Source organism: Felis catus, chromosome B2 (assembly GCF_018350175.1).
Source record: "Felis catus isolate Fca126 chromosome B2, F.catus_Fca126_mat1.0, whole genome shotgun sequence".
In the NCBI taxonomy this organism is placed as follows: domain Eukaryota; kingdom Metazoa; phylum Chordata; class Mammalia; order Carnivora; family Felidae; genus Felis; species Felis catus.
The window spans coordinates 56,609,903-56,627,674 of NC_058372.1; the positions used below are offsets into that span (position 1 = coordinate 56,609,903).

General features: G+C 42.6%; 2 protein-coding genes across 2 annotated transcripts; both read right to left on the reverse strand.

Moving 5' to 3' along the window:
* Positions 1–703: 703 nt before the first annotated feature.
* Positions 704–5,795, reverse strand: LOC123385412 (the record flags this gene model as incomplete). The annotated part of the gene is given in 4 exon segments (XM_045057698.1): positions 704–1,506; positions 1,560–2,310; positions 2,407–4,086; positions 4,089–5,795. Coding segments are annotated over 4 exon segments (4,473 nt in total), but the record flags the coding sequence as incomplete, so codon positions are not given.
* A 27-nt stretch (positions 5,796–5,822) lies between these two features.
* On the reverse strand, positions 5,823–6,496 carry LOC123385413 (proline-rich receptor-like protein kinase PERK2; the record flags this gene model as incomplete). The annotated part of the gene is made up of 1 exon (XM_045057699.1): positions 5,823–6,496. A coding segment is annotated over exon 1 (600 nt), but the record flags the coding sequence as incomplete, so codon positions are not given.
* Between the last annotated feature and the right edge of the window lie 11,276 nt (positions 6,497–17,772).

Consider the following 17,772-nt stretch of genomic DNA (forward strand, 5'->3'; position numbering starts at 1 on the left):
CACCCAGGTCACCCTGAAAGCAGAAGAGTGATTTCTTGTGACCGGGGTAAGGAAAAAAAAATAAGTGCAATGAGGCAAAAGAAAATTTTTTGGAATGATGGAATTGTCCTGTTAGGAGCCAAGCTCCTAAGCCCTATGGAATGAGAGTTGGCGCAAAGAACCACACGGCACTCCGACGTCGGCAGAGAGTCTTTACTGGTGCACCAGGGCTCCCCAGTGTTGGAAAGCGGGAGAGCCCCGATATACGGGGTTACAGGTCTTTTATACCATTTTGAGTTACATTTGCATACAGGCTGGTGGTAGGCTCTCTGCTCGGTGGTGGTTAGGGTTGGGGGTAATTTCGTCCTGGGAAAGCTTGGGAAATGGAGTTTCTCTCGGCAGATGCAACTTGGAGCCCGGGTGCGAAGCGGCAGGGGACCTCCGGTTTGGGAGCGCAAGCAGGTTTACAGAAGCGAGATGAAAGCGGTCATCGTTATTTATGTGAAAACCTGTTCCTGTCTTGCGTAGGGAAAGGTGGGGGGTACAGCTCTCCCAGGGTACGGATGTCTAACTGCAGATATCCTGTTTGTCAACTGGTGGAAGTGCAAGCCCTGCAAGTGAGGCGTTACGGAACTGAAGATAGGGTGGGGGTGTGTTATTAAGCTAAGCAGGGGTCTTTCATTCCCCCATTTTCTTTTGGCGTCGAATGAAACCTTTCATTCGATTGTATCTGGCCTTTCTGCATCAAATTGTCTTAGTTGGTGGTACTGTTGGGTTAGAACCAAGGCCTGGATGACAGAGAGTCTTTCTCTTATGAACTGTACCAAGCGGTTAAGGATGCAGGGTCCGAACACCAGTATTAATAGTAGGAGTATTAAGGGGCCCATGAGGGAGGAGACTAAAGTGGTAAACCAGGGGGATATCCCAAGTGTCTAGTCCAGCTGCCAGCTGGCAAAAATCAGGGGTAAGTGGGGGCCACCAAGTGTTAAGCGCATGGTTACCTTGGACCTCCCAGACAACTTCCCCACTCTGGGAGTAGATTTGCCAAGTCAAGGTGTAAACCTGATGTGGGTTCCCCTCTTTGACAATTTTAGCTCCAATTCCCGCCCCCAAGCTTGTGAGGACCCACAGAAAGACCATTCCTGCTGGGGGTTTCATTTTGGGTTCGTGCAGGGACAGGGTGGATTAGCAGTCAGACACGGGAGAGTCTTATCTTAAGAGGGTTCTCCGAACGGTGGAGCTTCCAGGTTTTGGGAGTTTCTGGTCCAGGGGTTTTTGGGGCTGCTTTGGCGTGCGATGCGTGAATCCAGGCGGCAATCCCGTCAACCTTTATGGCGGTGGGCGTGGTCAGCAGGACGATGTAAGGTCCCTTCCAACGAGGCTCCAATCCTTGAGAGCGGTGCCGCCGGACTTACACGGAGTCTCCTACCTGAAATGGGTGGCTAGTTTGTGGATGTCCTGGCCGATACAGTTCGGCCAGGGGTGTCCAGATTTGGGCCTGCACCGCTTGCAGCCCTTTTAGTCGGGCTTGTAAATCAGTCTTAGGATCGGAGGGGGAGAAGGAATTGAGCAAGGTTGACAAAAAGGGGGGGGTCCCCCATAAAGGATTTCATATGGGGTGAGCCCGAAACGGTTGGGTGTATTTCTGGCTCTTAACAAGGCCAGAGATAGGAGGCGTCTCCAATCTTTTAAGCCAGTCTCTAAGGTCAATTTAGTAAGGGTCTCTTTTATTGTTCTATTCATTCTTTCTACCTGTCCTGAGCTCTGGGGCCTATATGCACAGTGTAATTTCCAATTAATCCCCAGTGTCCTGGCGAGCCCCTGACTTACCTGGGAAACGAAGGCCGGCCCGTTATCTGACCCGATTACCTTGGGAAGTCCAAATCTGGGGAAGATTTCTTCTAAAATCTTCTTGGCTACCACGTGTGCCGTTTCTTGTCGGGTGGGGTAGGCTTCTACCCATCCTGAAAAGGTGTCTACAAACACTAATAAGTACTTATACCCCGCATAGTGAGGCTTTACTTCAGTAAAGTCTATTTCCCAATAGACTCCTGGGCGGTTACCACGAGTCCGTTTTCCTTCTGGCACTCGGGTAGCCCCAGCGTTTACCTGTTGACAGACCTTACAGGCGGAGGTCACCTGTTCTATGAGGGTGCCTGCCTTAGGGATTAAGAAGTCAGTTTTTTCAATCAGTGACTTCAGCTTCTGATTACTTAAATGTGTCCAGGCGTGCATTTGTTGGATCATTGCCAGGGCTTCCTTTCGGGGAAGGACTATCTTTCCTTCTTTTTCCCAGTCTTTAGTGTCCTGATTCAGTACAGCCCCTATGGCCTTTGCCTCTTCCTGGTCATCTGGGGTGTAAGCATATTTGTTGGTCGTAAGATCGGTTTCTTCAAGTTTTGTGGTCAAGGTCAACGTTTCTGCCACAGCGACTTGCCTGGCTACTTGGTCTGCCTGTCTATTTCCTGTTGCAATTGGGCCTTGTCCTTTCTGATGCCCGGGGCAATGAATTATGGCTACTCTTTGAGGAAGAAAAAGGGCCTTTAATAATGCAATGATTTCAGCTTTGTTTTTAATTTCTTTTCCTTCTGAGGTTAGTAGGCCCCTTCTTTCATAAATACTCCCATGTGTATGAGCCGTTGCAAAGGCATATCGGCTATCTGTGTATATGTTAGCCTTTTTCCCTTCGGATAGCTCTAGGGCCTTGGTGAGCGCTATCAGCTCAGCCTTTTGGGCAGACGTGCCAGGAGGTAGTGATTGTGCCCATATGATGTGGTGGCCATCTACTACCGCTGCTCCCGCCCTCCGGGTACCTGAGTCGATGTAACTGCTCCCGTCCGTATACCAAGAGTGATCCGCATCTGGGAGCTCTTGATCTTTAAGATCTTCCCGTGTCCCATGGATCTCAGCCAGTACTTGCCGGCAATCGTGTGCGCTCTGTTGGTCTTCCGGTGCCGGTAGCAACGTGGCAGGGTTCAAGGTAACCGGAGGTCCAAATTGGATGCGGTCTGTGTCCAGTAGGAGGGCCTGGTAGTGAGTTAGGCGTGCGTTGGTTATCCATCGGTCCGGTGGCTGCCGCACTACGGCCTCTAAAGCATGCGGGGTGATAACAGTTAGTGGCTGTCCAAGGGTTAATTTGGCAGAGTCCTTGACCAGCATAGCAGTGGCTGCCATGATACGAAGACATGGGGGCCACCCCGCTGCCACAGGGTCCAACTTTTTGGACAGGTATGCTACTGGCCTCTTCCAGGGCCCTAATTTTTGGGTTAGAACTCCTTTGGCAATTCCTTGTTTCTCGTCTATGAAAAGGGTAAAGGGCTTGGAGGTGTCTGGCAACCCGAGAGCCGGGGCGGAGAGGAGGGCCTCTTTTAGGGCCTCAAAGGCTGACTGATGTTTTTCCTGCCAGGTGAAGGGTGCACTCTCTTTCGTGAGGGCATAGAGGGGGGCGGCTAGCTCAGCGAACCCAGGTATCCATAAGCGACAGAACCCAGCAGTTCCCAGGAATTCACGTACCTCTCTGGGGTTCTGGGGCGGCGGAATGCGAGCCACAGTTTCTATTCGCCCAGGGGTGAGCCATCTTTTCCCCTCACTCAGTATGTACCCCAGGTAGGTTACCTTGGTTTGGCAAATCTGGGCCTTCTTGGCGGATGCCCGGTATCCTTTTTCTCCTAATTCCCGGAGCAGATGTCTGGTACCTAGTATGCAGGCTTCTTTTGTGGGGGCGGCCAGAAGAAGGTCATCCACATATTGGAGTAGTGTTACTTCTGGATGTTGAGTCCGGAAGTCAGTTAGGTCCCTGTGAAGAGCCTCATCAAAGAGAGTGGGGGAGTTTTTGAACCCTTGGGGTAAGCGGGTCCAGGTTAATTGGCCTGAGATTCCTCTTTTAGGGTCCCTCCATTCGAAAGCAAACAGTTCTTGGCTCTGGGGGGCCAAGGGTAAACAAAAGAATGCATCTTTTAGGTCCAGTACTGTGTACCAGGTACGGTCTGGGCTCAGGGTGCTGAGCAAGTTATAGGGATTGGGGACCGTAGGATGGATATCCATAGTCCTTTTGTTGACCTCCCTTAAGTCTTGGACAGGCCTGTAGTCTCGAGTACCAGGTTTTTTTTCACTGGTAAGAGAGGGGTATTCCAAGGTGAGCGGCAAGGTCGCAGGACCCCAAGCTCTAGAAATCTGGTAATGTGTGGCTGAATGCCCATATGAGCCTCCTTGCTCATGGGATACTGCCTGATAGATACAGGCATTGCCGTGGGCTTTAGGTCAATTATGATTGGGGCCTGGCATTTGGCTCGACCAAGCCCTCCCGTTTCTGCCCAGGCCTGGGGAAAGTCCTGCAGCCAGGCTTCGAGGAGGTTAGTGGTGACCGGGGTTTCAAAAAGTCTGTGTTCGTCTTGTAAGGACACAGTTAAGACTTGGATAGGCTGGCCATCCCGGTTTAGCACTTGGGCCCCCGCTTTGGAGAAATGGATCTGAACTCCAAGCTTGGTTAGGAGGTCTCGTCCTAAAAGGGGGTATGGGCATTCGGGTACTACCAGAAAAGAGTGTGTCACTGTCCCTTGCCCTAAATCAACCGTACGGTAGTTAGTCCATTTGTGAATTTTTCTTCCTGTCGCTCCTTGAACCCAAGAGGTACGAGAGGACAGAGGCCCGTTTGCCTTGGTTAGGACCGAGTGCTGAGCTCCTGTGTCCACCAGGAAGGTGGTGGGATGCCCCCCTACAGATAAAGTTAGCCGGGGCTCGGGGGGGGCTCCAGAGCCCTGACGCCCCTACTCTCTCTCTTCGCCCAAGGTGAGTATGGGGGTAGATTTCTTTGAGTCTCTAAGGCGCTTAGGGCAGTCTTTGATTCAGTGCCCGCGCTCTTTGCAATAGGCACATTGGTCTTTTTCTATTTTGGGCCGCCTCTTCGTTTCCCCTGACTTTCCTGTTCTATTTTCTGTCACTACAGCTGCCAGGATTTTTGTTAGATGTTTATCTCTCTTTCGATCTCTTCGTTCCTCCTGTGCTTCCTGCTCTTTTGCTAGCCTAGCCTCCTTTTCTTCTGGGGTCTCCCTTTTGTTATATACCTTTTCTGCCTCCCTAACTAGTTCCTGCAACCCATAGGTTTGAATCCCATCTAGCCGTTGGAGCTTTCCTTTTATATCAGACGCTGCCTGATCTATGAATGACATGGCCACGGTAGCCTTATGTTCTGGAGCCTCGGGGTTAAATGGAGTATACATCCGAAACCCCTCTAGAAGCCGTTCCATAAAGGCTGCGGGGCTCTCCTCTTTTCCTTGGATTATGGTCCTTACCTTGGCCAAATTGGTGGGCCGTTTCCCTGCCCCCTTGAGACCCGCCAACAGAGCCTGGCGATAGATTCGGAGACTCTCCCTACCTGGAGCCGTTTCATAGTCCCAGTCTGGGCGGGTGAGGGGAAACCCTTCATCTATTTCATTGGGAAGCTGAGTTGGAAGACCTCCAGGCCCCGGCACATTTTTCCGGGCCTCCAGGAGAACTCGTTGCCTTTCCTCGGTAGTCAAAAGGACCTGTAAGAGCTGCTGGCAGTCGTCCCAGGTAGGCTGGTGTGTGAGGAGGATAGACTCTATTAGTGAGGTTAGGGCCTGGGGTTCTTGGGAAAAGGAAGGGTTATGAGTTTTCCAATTATAGAGATCGGATGCAGAAAATGGCCAATATTGGACAGTCCGGTTGACTGTCCGGAGAGGAAACAGGGAAGATTGCCAAGTGGGAGGGCCGTTCGGGTCGTCCGATCGCCGGAGACGGAGGCGGGGGGTCTGAGGTGGGGTCTGGGGAGTTAGATCGGGTGGGGCTGGAGTAGAGGATGGGGCTGACGTACAGGCGGGGGAAGAAGTTGGGGAGGGGGAGGAGGAACTGGAGGCAGGAGGGGAAGTAGGGGGCACCGGGGACAGGACGGAGACGGGGGCCAGGGGTGAATTATAGGGTGGAGGTAGTAAGAGGGGGTTGTGGGGCGGTGAAGTCTCTTCGGGGGCGTGGGGCGGCGAAGACAAAGCGTCTAGGAGGAGGGAGTCCCTTTGGGACTCATCGGGAAAAACCGGTTTGGGCGGATCTGGAGTTTGGGTTGAGGCTCGGTTTTTGGAGGTTTTCAGGGGAAGGAGGGTAGACTGAGAAGTGGGGCAGGAAGGAAGGAAGGGTTTCACCCATGCCGGAGGATTCCGGATGAGATCCTCCCAGGTGAGGATATAGGCCACTTGATCTGGATGACCTTGTGGTCCAGGATCCATTACCTTTGTCTTAACCTGTAATATAACAAAGAGGTCAAAAGTCCCGTCCCGGGGCCACCCTACAGATAGGGTGGGCCACTCCGATGAACAAAAAGTTCGCCATCGACCTTTTCGAACCTCAACGGATAGATTGCGAGCTCTTGCCTGGACGTCCGAGAAATGAGTCAGAGTCAAAGATAGAGGAGTAGTCAGTGTCTGTCCCATGGCTGTGTCGTCCTGTCCACGCGTCCACACACGCACACTTACACACACACACACGAATATGACTACAATGTCGATACAGACCAGACAACACAGACTAGACAACAACCAAGGAGCCGCGGCCAGGTATTCAGATTCAGATGGCAGGGGAGGCCTGCCTATGGATTTGGGGAGTCTGACGAACTTGTCAGTTCTCCCCTACAAACACCACCGAGGCGTCCCTCGGGGCTGGGGTGTGAAGGTTCAGGACACGTCTGTCCTCCTTCAACACTCCTACTGAGGTGGCCAGCCGGCCTCAGAATTCACAGTTCAGAGACAAAACATAGAACACAATACCTGTGTGTAGACAAAGGCACAGAAGTCTGTCTTCAGTCAGTCCGTCAGTGGCCCGGGCCGGAGAGTCATCCACCGACGGGGCCGGGGTTCTCTTGCCTTCCCTCGGTTTCCCGGCCAATGCACCAAATGTTAGGAGCCAAGCTCCTAAGCCCTATGGAATGAGAGTTGGCGCAAAGAACCACACGGCACTCCGACGTCGGCAGAGAGTCTTTACTGGTGCACCAGGGCTCCCCAGTGTTGGAAAGCGGGAGAGCCCCGATATACGGGGTTACAGGTCTTTTATACCATTTTGAGTTACATTTGCATACAGGCTGGTGGTAGGCTCTCTGCTCGGTGGTGGTTAGGGTTGGGGGTAATTTCGTCCTGGGAAAGCTTGGGAAATGGAGTTTCTCTCGGCAGATGCAACTTGGAGCCCGGGTGCGAAGCGGCAGGGGACCTCCGGTTTGGGAGCGCAAGCAGGTTTACAGAAGCGAGATGAAAGCGGTCATCGTTATTTATGTGAAAACCTGTTCCTGTCTTGCGTAGGGAAAGGTGGGGGGTACAGCTCTCCCAGGGTACGGATGTCTAACTGCAGATATCCTGTTTGTCAACTGGTGGAAGTGCAAGCCCTGCAAGTGAGGCGTTACGGAACTGAAGATAGGGTGGGGGTGTGTTATTAAGCTAAGCAGGGGTCTTTCAGTCCTATATTCTGATTATGGCATTAGTTACATTGATAAATACATTTATCAAAACTCAATGAACTCTATACTGAAAATGGTGTGTTTTAGTTTAATTTATATCTTCATAAAGTTAATTCAAAAGGCTATATAGTGATAAAAATATGCTAAACAAAATCAGACATAAAATAAAAATCTGTAGATTTATAAGGCATTTATAAAATTTTAAAATAAAAAGCTGATACGTTCTAGAAAGTTATCAATTATGAAAATTGATTAAATATGGAGAATGTATGAATAAACCAACAATCTGTAACCAATTAATGACCAAAACTCCCCCTTACCAGTACAAAGCTAACAGGCCCAATTAGTGACATCAATCTTCCAACCAACACTGTATCCTTATTTTTACAAACATTCAGAATAAAGCTAAGGAATAAAGCAAACAAACTTCGGTTTTGAGGCTAGTAAAGACTTGACACCATACTTGACACTAAACCAAGCCAATGAAGAAAATAAAATTGTAGGTTGTATTGATCAAAATAGTCTCAACCTGAACTGTTCAATAAGGTAGCCACAAGCCACATGTAACTATTGAGCACTTAAAATGTGGTTAGAAAGAAGGAAGTGTTTGAGTAAGTAATAGCTGGAATTATCTCAGTGGCAAATGACAAACCTACAGACTCTGGAAACTGAGCTAGCCCCAAGCAGGAAAACCCAAAGAAATCCAAACTAAAACACATCAGTCAAACCTCTGAGAGCTGCAGACAAAGATAAGAATCTTGAAAGCAGACAAGAATCAACTTGTAGGAGAAAAACAATACTGTAAAAGACAGTGGATTTTACAGCAGAAACTGTGGAGACTATAAAGAAGTGGGAAAATTGTCAAGTGTTGGAAGAAAAGAACTGTCAACTTGAATTCCATTATCTAGAAAAATATCCTTCAGAAATGAAGCAGAAATCAAGACAGAATCAGAGAATTCAGCTGAAGGAAAACTTGAAATCATCACCAAGTAACTTCAGAATGGCTAAAATAAATGCTTCAAGCAGAAAGGAAATGATAAAAGAAATCTTGGAACATTAGGAAGGAAGAAAAAAACAATAGGAAAAAAAAATTAAAATCCAGGTAAATACAGGAGACTTTCCTTCTCTTCCTGAGTTTTCTAAATTATGTTTGAATCTTGAAACAAGTAAATAAATAAGTTCCTTATAGATTAAAGACATAAATGTAAAAAGCAAACATTTGAGAAAAGCATTTGAGAAGAAAACATAATATCAAAGCAGACAATTATTTCCTAAGTAAGACCCAAAAAGCAAAAATGTAAGAGGAAGAAAATGATAAATGGGAGTACATTTAAATATTTTCATTAAATGGCAATATAACAGAAGCTAAAAGAAAAATTCTGATTTGCATAATTTATCTGCAAATGTTTAAGCAATAAAGAATTAATATCTAGATACTATAAAGACCATCTATACATCAAGGTTTTAAAAACTGAATAACTGAATAATGGCATGGGACAGGAACAGGCAATTTCTGGAAATGGGATGCCAGATTAACAATAAACGAAATGTGCTCAATCTAGCAATCAGCAAATGAAAATTAAAACATCATTGAAATTGTTCCCTCCCTTAAGGTTGGAAAACATTACAGAATATCACAATATCAAGGGTTGATGGAGATGTAGGATAAAATAAAAAAATCTAATCCATTTCTTGTATAAATGTAAATTGGCCCATTTTGGAAAGCATTTGGTAATGCCTAGTAAAGTGGAAACTACTCTTAACTGATGACCCAGCAATTATACTCTGAAAGGCAGAGGAACATTTATCTAGTGAAGGAACTCTCACACAAATGCCCCCAGAAAGATATCTGTAAGAAAGTTTATTTGCAGTGTTGATATAATGGTGAAGACATACACATACACACCAAAGAGAGAAAATAACAAAACCACTCTGAACAAGGAAACAGACAAGGCTTAAATTATGCTTAAATTCATGTAATTAGTAAGGAATCCAAGAACAGGATCCTGGTTGGATTCGCACTGGACTCGTTGCGGTATACCAGAGAAACTATTGTAATAAAATAAAGTTTCACAAAGAGCAGAATTGCAGTATACAGGGACCAGGCCACAGGATTCCTAAGCAAAATGGGAACCAATGAGAGCAAACCGTGTAGCTTACACTCAGTCTCAGACATAGTAAGATTAAATAGAGTACACTGTCTCCTTTTTGTCTTTTTCTATTCTGTGCTGACACTTCATTAATTCCATATATATTTATCACACTCCTTGAACACATTCAAATGTGGTATCTGTTCTTTTTTGTCTAGTAAAGAATTAACCAAACTATTTGTTGGTTCACAACCTTGGGAGTTTCCTGGGTGAAATCCGAAACTGGCCTCTGCACATTGGGCACGAGAAGAGACTGAAGAAAGAGGCAGGCCACTCCAGGCTGGTAGGTGGCAGGTTGGATAAGCAAAGGAACTTATGAGGTTTGTCTTTAGCAGCTGCAAGACAAATAGACGTCCAAGTCGGCCTGCCGGAATCTTGTTTTTTAGAGGCCTTAATGGAATTCTTCACTCACATACACCATCTAAATGGTCCCAACAACGCGTTGCTTTCTCAAGTCTGCATCCTTGAAAATGGCTCCCACCTTGGGAACGGTGGGCGGGATGCACATTCCAAGGACAAGGAAGGGGGTGAAGAACCTCTGATTGCCCAGGGCCCAGCTCTGAAATCACATCCTTTCCATGACCTCCTCCAACACTATGCCCTATAAATGTGTTTCTTGTCACAGGCAACATAGTGTACCTAACCTTTAGACTGATACTAGTGGTGGTATTTCCAGATACTATTTCAGAAGGCACATTCAGAAGCTAAAGTTATATCTTATTTAGCTGTAGTAAGCAGTTTGTATGGGAAGTTTTCTGTTGGCTTACATTCTTTTCAATGGAAAACAAGGACCCAATGGCAGGAGTCTGGTCCAATTAGTGTAATACATTTTCTTCTGACATGGCCTTGGTCAGAGCATCTATCTATCTATTCATATTAATTCATTTTGTGAACACTCTGTTCAGGAATGCCTACTCAGAAGTTACTCATGTATTAATTTAAAAGTACTGACTGAATTCTTTGCACTTTCCACTATTTATCTCCAACCATATATATTTAGCCAAGCCTGGATCAAGAGGTCGGCTACATCTTAATTTATTTTTCAGTGTAAAAAAAAAAATTCTCTGTCTCTTTGAAATTCTTTATCTGCATAGCTATTTTAGAAATATCAAATTTGAGAAAGATTTCCCTTTGTTTAATGTTTTGCTTATAGGAGTTAACAACTTTATACACGTAGGCCCCCAGTGTTATGATATCATTTTAATTTAGAAACAGATGACCATTATTTCACTGTAAGGCATTTTCCAGATTTATGGAGTCATAAACGTGATAGCATTTTAGGGATGTTCACAACGGAAAGCAATAAGGAGCATCAGTATAATTATAACAAATAGAAATGTTATCTTGCATGGCAATTATTTTATGTTTCAGCAGTTTTTTTTCTTTTAATGAATTCACTGAAATGCAGGTTATTATGGATATTTTGCACTTAGATCCTAAGTAACCCTTGATGATTAGATGAATTTAAACACTTGAACAGCCTAATTCTCAATCAAAAGGTAAAACATCAATTTCTTCTTACTTAGGAGTGATTCTTAAAAATTCTACAATGAGTTAATAAGTTCAGTTGATTAAAAATAATATTATAAAAGATAAGTAGTGATTCTCTTCACATTCAAATATTCTTCTTCTCTTCCCTGCTTAAATAGTTGATTCCCAAATTCAATAAACAATCTCTCAACTGAATGCCATTGATTATCAAAGAGGTAAATTAGTATAAATGCATATTCTTCTATAGGAAAAAATATCATGCTGATGATGAAATCAGTGACATGACCTCTTTTAAAAATAAGAGATTCTTATTATTGCTATTATTATTGTTGTTGTCACAAACCAAAAACAAATACTTTTAATCCCACCAACATTTTCATATTTAAATTGTAAGGACCTATATGAGCATATCAGTGTATCAATTCACACCAGTTCTTTTTCATTTGAAATATAGTTATTTTCCATTATTCAGAAAACCGAAGAGGAATGTAGTATGGATAATAGCAAGTCCTTGAAATTCCTCTCTGTACTAGGATTGCATTTTGTAATAACTTGTATAATAGATTGTCTTTTTTAGATCTTTTGACAAAGCTAAAGTGAATGGATTATTTTATTTCCTAAGCATATGCACGTTCACCAGATTTGGTAGACTAAAACAAAACAAAAACAAAAAAATAGGAAGAATGCAGTAAAGGCACCCCGAACAGTTATACTGAACTCCTACTTAGAAGTTTTACCTTGTACATACCAACAAAGAATTAATCTGGACTCAGTTTTTCTTCAGAGAGTAATTTTCAAAAAGATTAGTTTTCAAAAAGTATTTCTTAAGCTCCTTTATGCATAGGTCCCTCTGCTCCCTCTGCTGATTTGGGGGAATATAGAAAAAGATACTAGTCTCAAAACTGAATATAGCCTAGATAAGGAGCTAAGTAAGATATCTTTCCATTTTAACGTTCTTTCTGCTGAAGCTCCACCATCAGCACTCAAACATAATCACTCGCTCATATTTCTTGAGATATTACTCATTAATTTCTTTTTTTTAATGTTTATATATTTACTTATTTTGAGACAGAGAGAGAGAGAAAGAGAGAGAGGGGTTAGGGGCAAAGAGAAAGGAGAGAGAGAATACATATACCACGCTGAGAGTGTGGAGCATGATGCAAGGCTCAGTCTCACAACTGTGAGATTATGACCTGAACTAAAATCAAGAGAGGGATGTTTAACCAACTGAGCCACCCACGCACCTGTCTCATTAGTTTATTGAATCTAAATCTTATATTTATAACCCTATCTTGCTCCTGACTTCACAAACAACCCTTGCAAGAAGTTACTTACCCACTTGGTTTCCATCTCTGTATTTGGGCTTTATTCCAATGTCCCATCCACATTATTAAATCAAGAGAACAATTTTCACTTGCTTGGACACTCAAAAGCTTTTACACAAACATTCTCTTTATTCATCTAAAACTTAGCTCTTGTCTTCCTAATTTCATACCAAGGTCCTTTTGTTCTCCTTACCTACTTTGTGCTCTTTACAATTGGCTAGATTTTCTTCTGGCTTTCTTCTGAATTGATCTCTTCAGACAAACTCAGTCATTCCCATGGCCTCACTGGATATTTTTGTGCTAGTAACCCCCAACTCTCCCGTCCAGGTCTTTTTACTGAGGTCCTAACCCATTTATCCAACTGCCTACTAGAAACTTTCCTTTTACATTTCCTAATCACTTCACACTTGATGTATCTAAAATTGACCACATTTTTGACTTCTAGATTGACACCTTTTTTAAAAGTGTTTATTTACTTGTTTTGAGAGAGAGGCAGAGAGCAAGCAGGAGAGGGGCAGAGAGAGAAGGAGACAGAATCCCAAGGTAGCTCCGCACTGCCAATCCAGAGCCCAATGCAGGGCTCAAGCCCATAAACTACAAGATCATGACCTGAGCTGAAACCAAGTGTTGGACACTTAACTGACTGAGTCAGCCAGGTGCCAAATCTACTCCTCTTCTGATGTTTACTTATCTCAGCGGATGGCCCCATCTGCCTCATGGTTCAAATATAGATGACCCTTAACTCCTTTCTTTCTTTCATCTCCTTGTATGTATTTAATCACCAAGTCCCATGGAATCTGACTTGCAAACGTCTCTCCCATCAGCCTTTTGCTCTTGGACACCACTGCGGGATACCCCAGGTCAAGTCATGCTCACCATTCCATAAGCTTGCAACTGTTCTTCCTTCCTATAATATTATTCTTCTTCGATCTGCTCTCCATATTGAACATGATGTACTATATTTGTACAGCATTGTTAATGGCAAACAAACATGAACTCTGGATTTACGGGGCATGGGTCCAGGGAGACTATTACATAACCTATGTAATGACGAAAGTAATTCCTTTTTGTGTAAATGATGACTCCATGCATCATGTAGATAGTTTGTGTTTAAATGTGAGCCAAAGAATACATTTAATATGTCAAGAAGGCTCTGTGGAGCTACACATTGGTTGTCCCAAACTTCTCTGTTTTTCCTAGTTCTTGAGATTGCTTATACCCTTCATATAATTAGTAAAGCTTGATACTAGATAAGAATGCTAATTCTTAGGAGTCTGATTTGACAATATTATCCTTTGAGTTAATTTAATAAGTCTTAATGCAGTTAGTTTATTTTAAGTCCTTGAGCCTCATCTTTTTTCCATCATAAACCCAATAATCCAGTCTTACTGGACTTCTTGGATTCATTTTGGTTCCTTAAGTGCATTCATGTGTCTGTCTCACTCTGAGCTTTTGAATAAGCTGTTTCCTTACCTTGAATGTTATTCTCCTCACTCATCTCTGCCTTTTTATTCTCTTTAACAACCATAGTCACTCTTTTTGTCTGTTAATCTTTAGTTTTCCTGTAGAATTTCCTTAGTGAAGACTTTCTGACCCTCTATCTATATGTCACAATAACATCCTTTAATACTTCTTCAGCAGCACTGACTACATCTATAAGACTTTGAACTCTGTGAAAGAAAGAATCTCATCTTTTCTAGCCACCGTTCTTAACCATAGTTTAACAAAGCTTGTTACATAACTGCTATATATATACATGTTGAACACAGTTGACTATCTTGGAACATATCATAATTGTTGGTCTAAAATAACTCCGTACCATAATTGTTGGCCTAAAATAGCTTATGGCCATTGAGTGGATTTTGAAAAGCTCTTTATTATATTTACAACAGTGTAAAAAACATCCCTAGAGAAAACATTTGAGAATACATCTTTTTTATTTTCATGTTTCTTACTTGCTTCATATTACCTGAAAGCAAATTTTTTCTACCCATTATGTGACTTCAGGAAAATCACATAATCATTTAAGTTCCTCCCTATAAAATGAAAGTAGTAATGATACTCTGAATTGCTTGGATTTCTAAAAAGTGTGAAATAAATGAATTAGGATGTTCACTGTAAACGTAAATAATCTTAAAATTGAAGAGATGCCATTTTCTTAAAATGTTTTTCGTGTGTGCCTTTATTTCACTGAAAGTACATGTAGAATATATTCCAACCATCAATTCCTAATAGGAACTACACCTGATTGTGTGTAGACATCTGTCTGCTTTATATTTGCTGCTCCTTATATTGACACAGTATTCTTGAGGTATCACAGCAAGTTTGATCATTTGTATGTATGTTTCTTTCTGTTAAACAGTATTGAAGGACCTCCAAATATGTTCTTGTTAATACACAAAAGGCTAGGAAGTATATAAGAAATGCTAAATGTTACAGCCAAACAACAATAACAATTTTTCTACCCTCCAAAAGGCACATTACTTCTCCTGTAAAAGAGCCTTCATGTATTATAAATTCCTTCCTGCATTACCCAAGTTACTCTATCATCATCTATACCCTTATCTGATTACCTAAATGTATAGGGTGGACACCAGTCAATACTCCTGGAAAAATGCAATGTCTAGTGGGCTTTATGATTTTAGAAACAAGATAAAAGCCTTATGACTCAAAGAAAGCAATCAAATGCATTTTTGTAGCCACAAGCATCATATTTACTTAAAGGATTGTGACTATAAAAGCAAATCTCTCTTACTGGAAGCCGGGACAAAAGCTGTCAGAGAACAGGGTAGTAAATAGCTCTGAAATTGTTTTCTCTGCTTCATTTCAAAAGCTTAGGGCCACCAACGTTTGACCTTTTACAAATGGAATGGTTTCCTGCAGGTCTTGGTTCTGCACTGAATGCTGATGGTGGTGTGGGCTTGATGTAGTCATCAAGAATGGTAAATATGCTCATCACTGGTGCATTCTTCTGCATCAAGAACATTTCTCATTCAGTGACATTTGCTGGTTTCCTCTAAGAAAAAAGTAGAGTGATTCTATTTTTTCCCTAAACATTTTCCCTCTAGTCTCTTGACCAAGCAGGGCAAGGAAAATTGTGTAATTGTCCAAAATGACTCCGTATAGCTTAGTCTAAGGAAAATAAAGTCAGCTTAAACAAGAAGGCATTTTACTGAGAACATCTGGAGTCAACCTGTTATCTTTTTTGTTTGGTAATGGAGAACATAAAAGTCTATTTGAGGATTATTGAGTTTTGCTGTCTTTTTGTAGATTGTATATTAATATTAATCTCAGTGTCTGGTGTGAGGATATTTGCCTTAGTTTCCAATACACAGATATTGAAATATTAATGTAGGATAATCTGTGGGCAGTTTTTAAAGTGAACTATCCATGTAATATAATTATAATATTAGAAAGGAAACACTCTGAGTTACAAAATAAAGGTCTATATTATATCTCTTTATGCTTTCTAGTATATAATACCATATTTAGCTTCTATAATAATATTAAAGCATCCCATTACTAACTTCTGACTACCTATCATGTTGTCAAACTGTTTTATTTTTGATACACATCTGAAAAGTAGTAGCTATTATTCCCTTATTTTCATAGTTAAAAAACCTTGGATCATATGAAATACACAATTGCTCAGGAAAAAGGAAATGGTTAGTAAAGAAACTAGAGACCAGATTGGAGCCTGGGTCTTTCTGAATCCAAATCTCACACCAGGAATGTGTGTCTGTACATCCTGAAAATGGAAGACATATTCTTGGATTCTAGTTATCTGTTTTGAAATAAGAAATTAATTAGAGAAGAATTACCTTCACAAGTTAGGATCCCTCTGATCAAAGCCTTGGGCATATTTCAGAGGATACTTTAATACTTAACAAGTATTAGAAATGTGCTAAGCTTCATGCTAAATGCTTTGCATCCATTATCTCATCCACAACCCTCAACTATGAGGAAGAAATGATTATAATTGGAAATTTGTAGAAAGGGGAATTGATGATTAAAGAATATCTTTATTCTCTATTTTTCTCAATATCTATTCTTTTCATTTTTCTGCCCTGTTCTGCACACTGAGAATCTGACCCCTAAGGATTTCTTTTCCTGGGCTCTGTGGCCTTTTGTCTCCTGGCTGGGTTTGGAAGGTGGAAGAACGAGGGTAAGAGAAGAGATCAGGAGATTGACTCACCTTGCTAAGGTTCTGGCAGGAACTGACTTTCTTCATGACCATAGTTCAAGTTAGTGGTCCCACTTCTGTGTCTCCAGCTGTCTCTGTAACATGGTTACACCTTTCCCCCTCCTTTTCTTTTCAGGCCCCAGGTGGAAACAGTTTCCTGCTGTTGCTAGTTCTGGCTTTTCATTACTCTCCATTACTTCCTGAATCCTGCACACCCTTGTTATGTTCCCTTCAATTACACACTTTGAAGTATGCCAATTGTTGACTGTGGGACCAGGGCTGACATAAAAAGGTTAAGTAAATTGCCTTAGGGTTACTTAATTAGGATTTGGCAGAGTCAAGAGTTCAACTCGGGTTTTTTTTGATGCCAACACCATTAACCATTCTATCATTCTGCCTCACAGATTAATCACCGCAGGGAAGAGAATGAATTGTGTCTCAACTCCTAAGGATATTGGCTTTTTTTTTTTCCCAGGATCTACCCTTTATCTGGAAAAAGTGCCCCTGATAGTGAAGATACTGCCTTCAGGGAACCTGATCACAGATCATCAAAAGCCGTTCACATCCTGAAGATCTGACCAAGCAAAATGCCTTGAACACTTAGAGAAAACGTTTCAAAGTTAAAAGGTAGCCGCATTACACTTGGAGTTGTTAGAGGGATTCCTGTTATGAACTTCTCCTGCTGGCCATACAACAAATTCAGAAGGTCTGTGCAATCAAATCTCAGCCTCAGGTACTGTCCTATTTATTTTTGTCTTAACATTTATTCATATCTGAGAGAAAGAGAAAGAGAGAGAGCGAGTGGGGAAGGGTCAGAAAGAGAGGGAGACACAGAATCGGAGGTAGCCTCCAAACTCTGAGCTGTCAGCCCAGTGCCTGACATGGGGCTCAAACTCATGAACCATGAGATCATGACCTAAGCCGAAGTCAGACACTTAAGTGACTGAGCCACCCAGGCACTTCTCAGATAATGTCCTATTAATTCATCAAGCTCTATACCACAAAACTTTAGTCATTATTTGTCTCTTCAAAAAATATGTATTAAATTCCTATTATAGGCTAGGCATTGAGCTAAGTGGATGGTGTATAAAAATGAGTAAGCCAAGGTTTCTGCCTACAAAGAAAAATCACAGAATAGATATGCAAATGCATAGTCCAGAAGTCTAATAAGGAGTTACAGTTGCTATG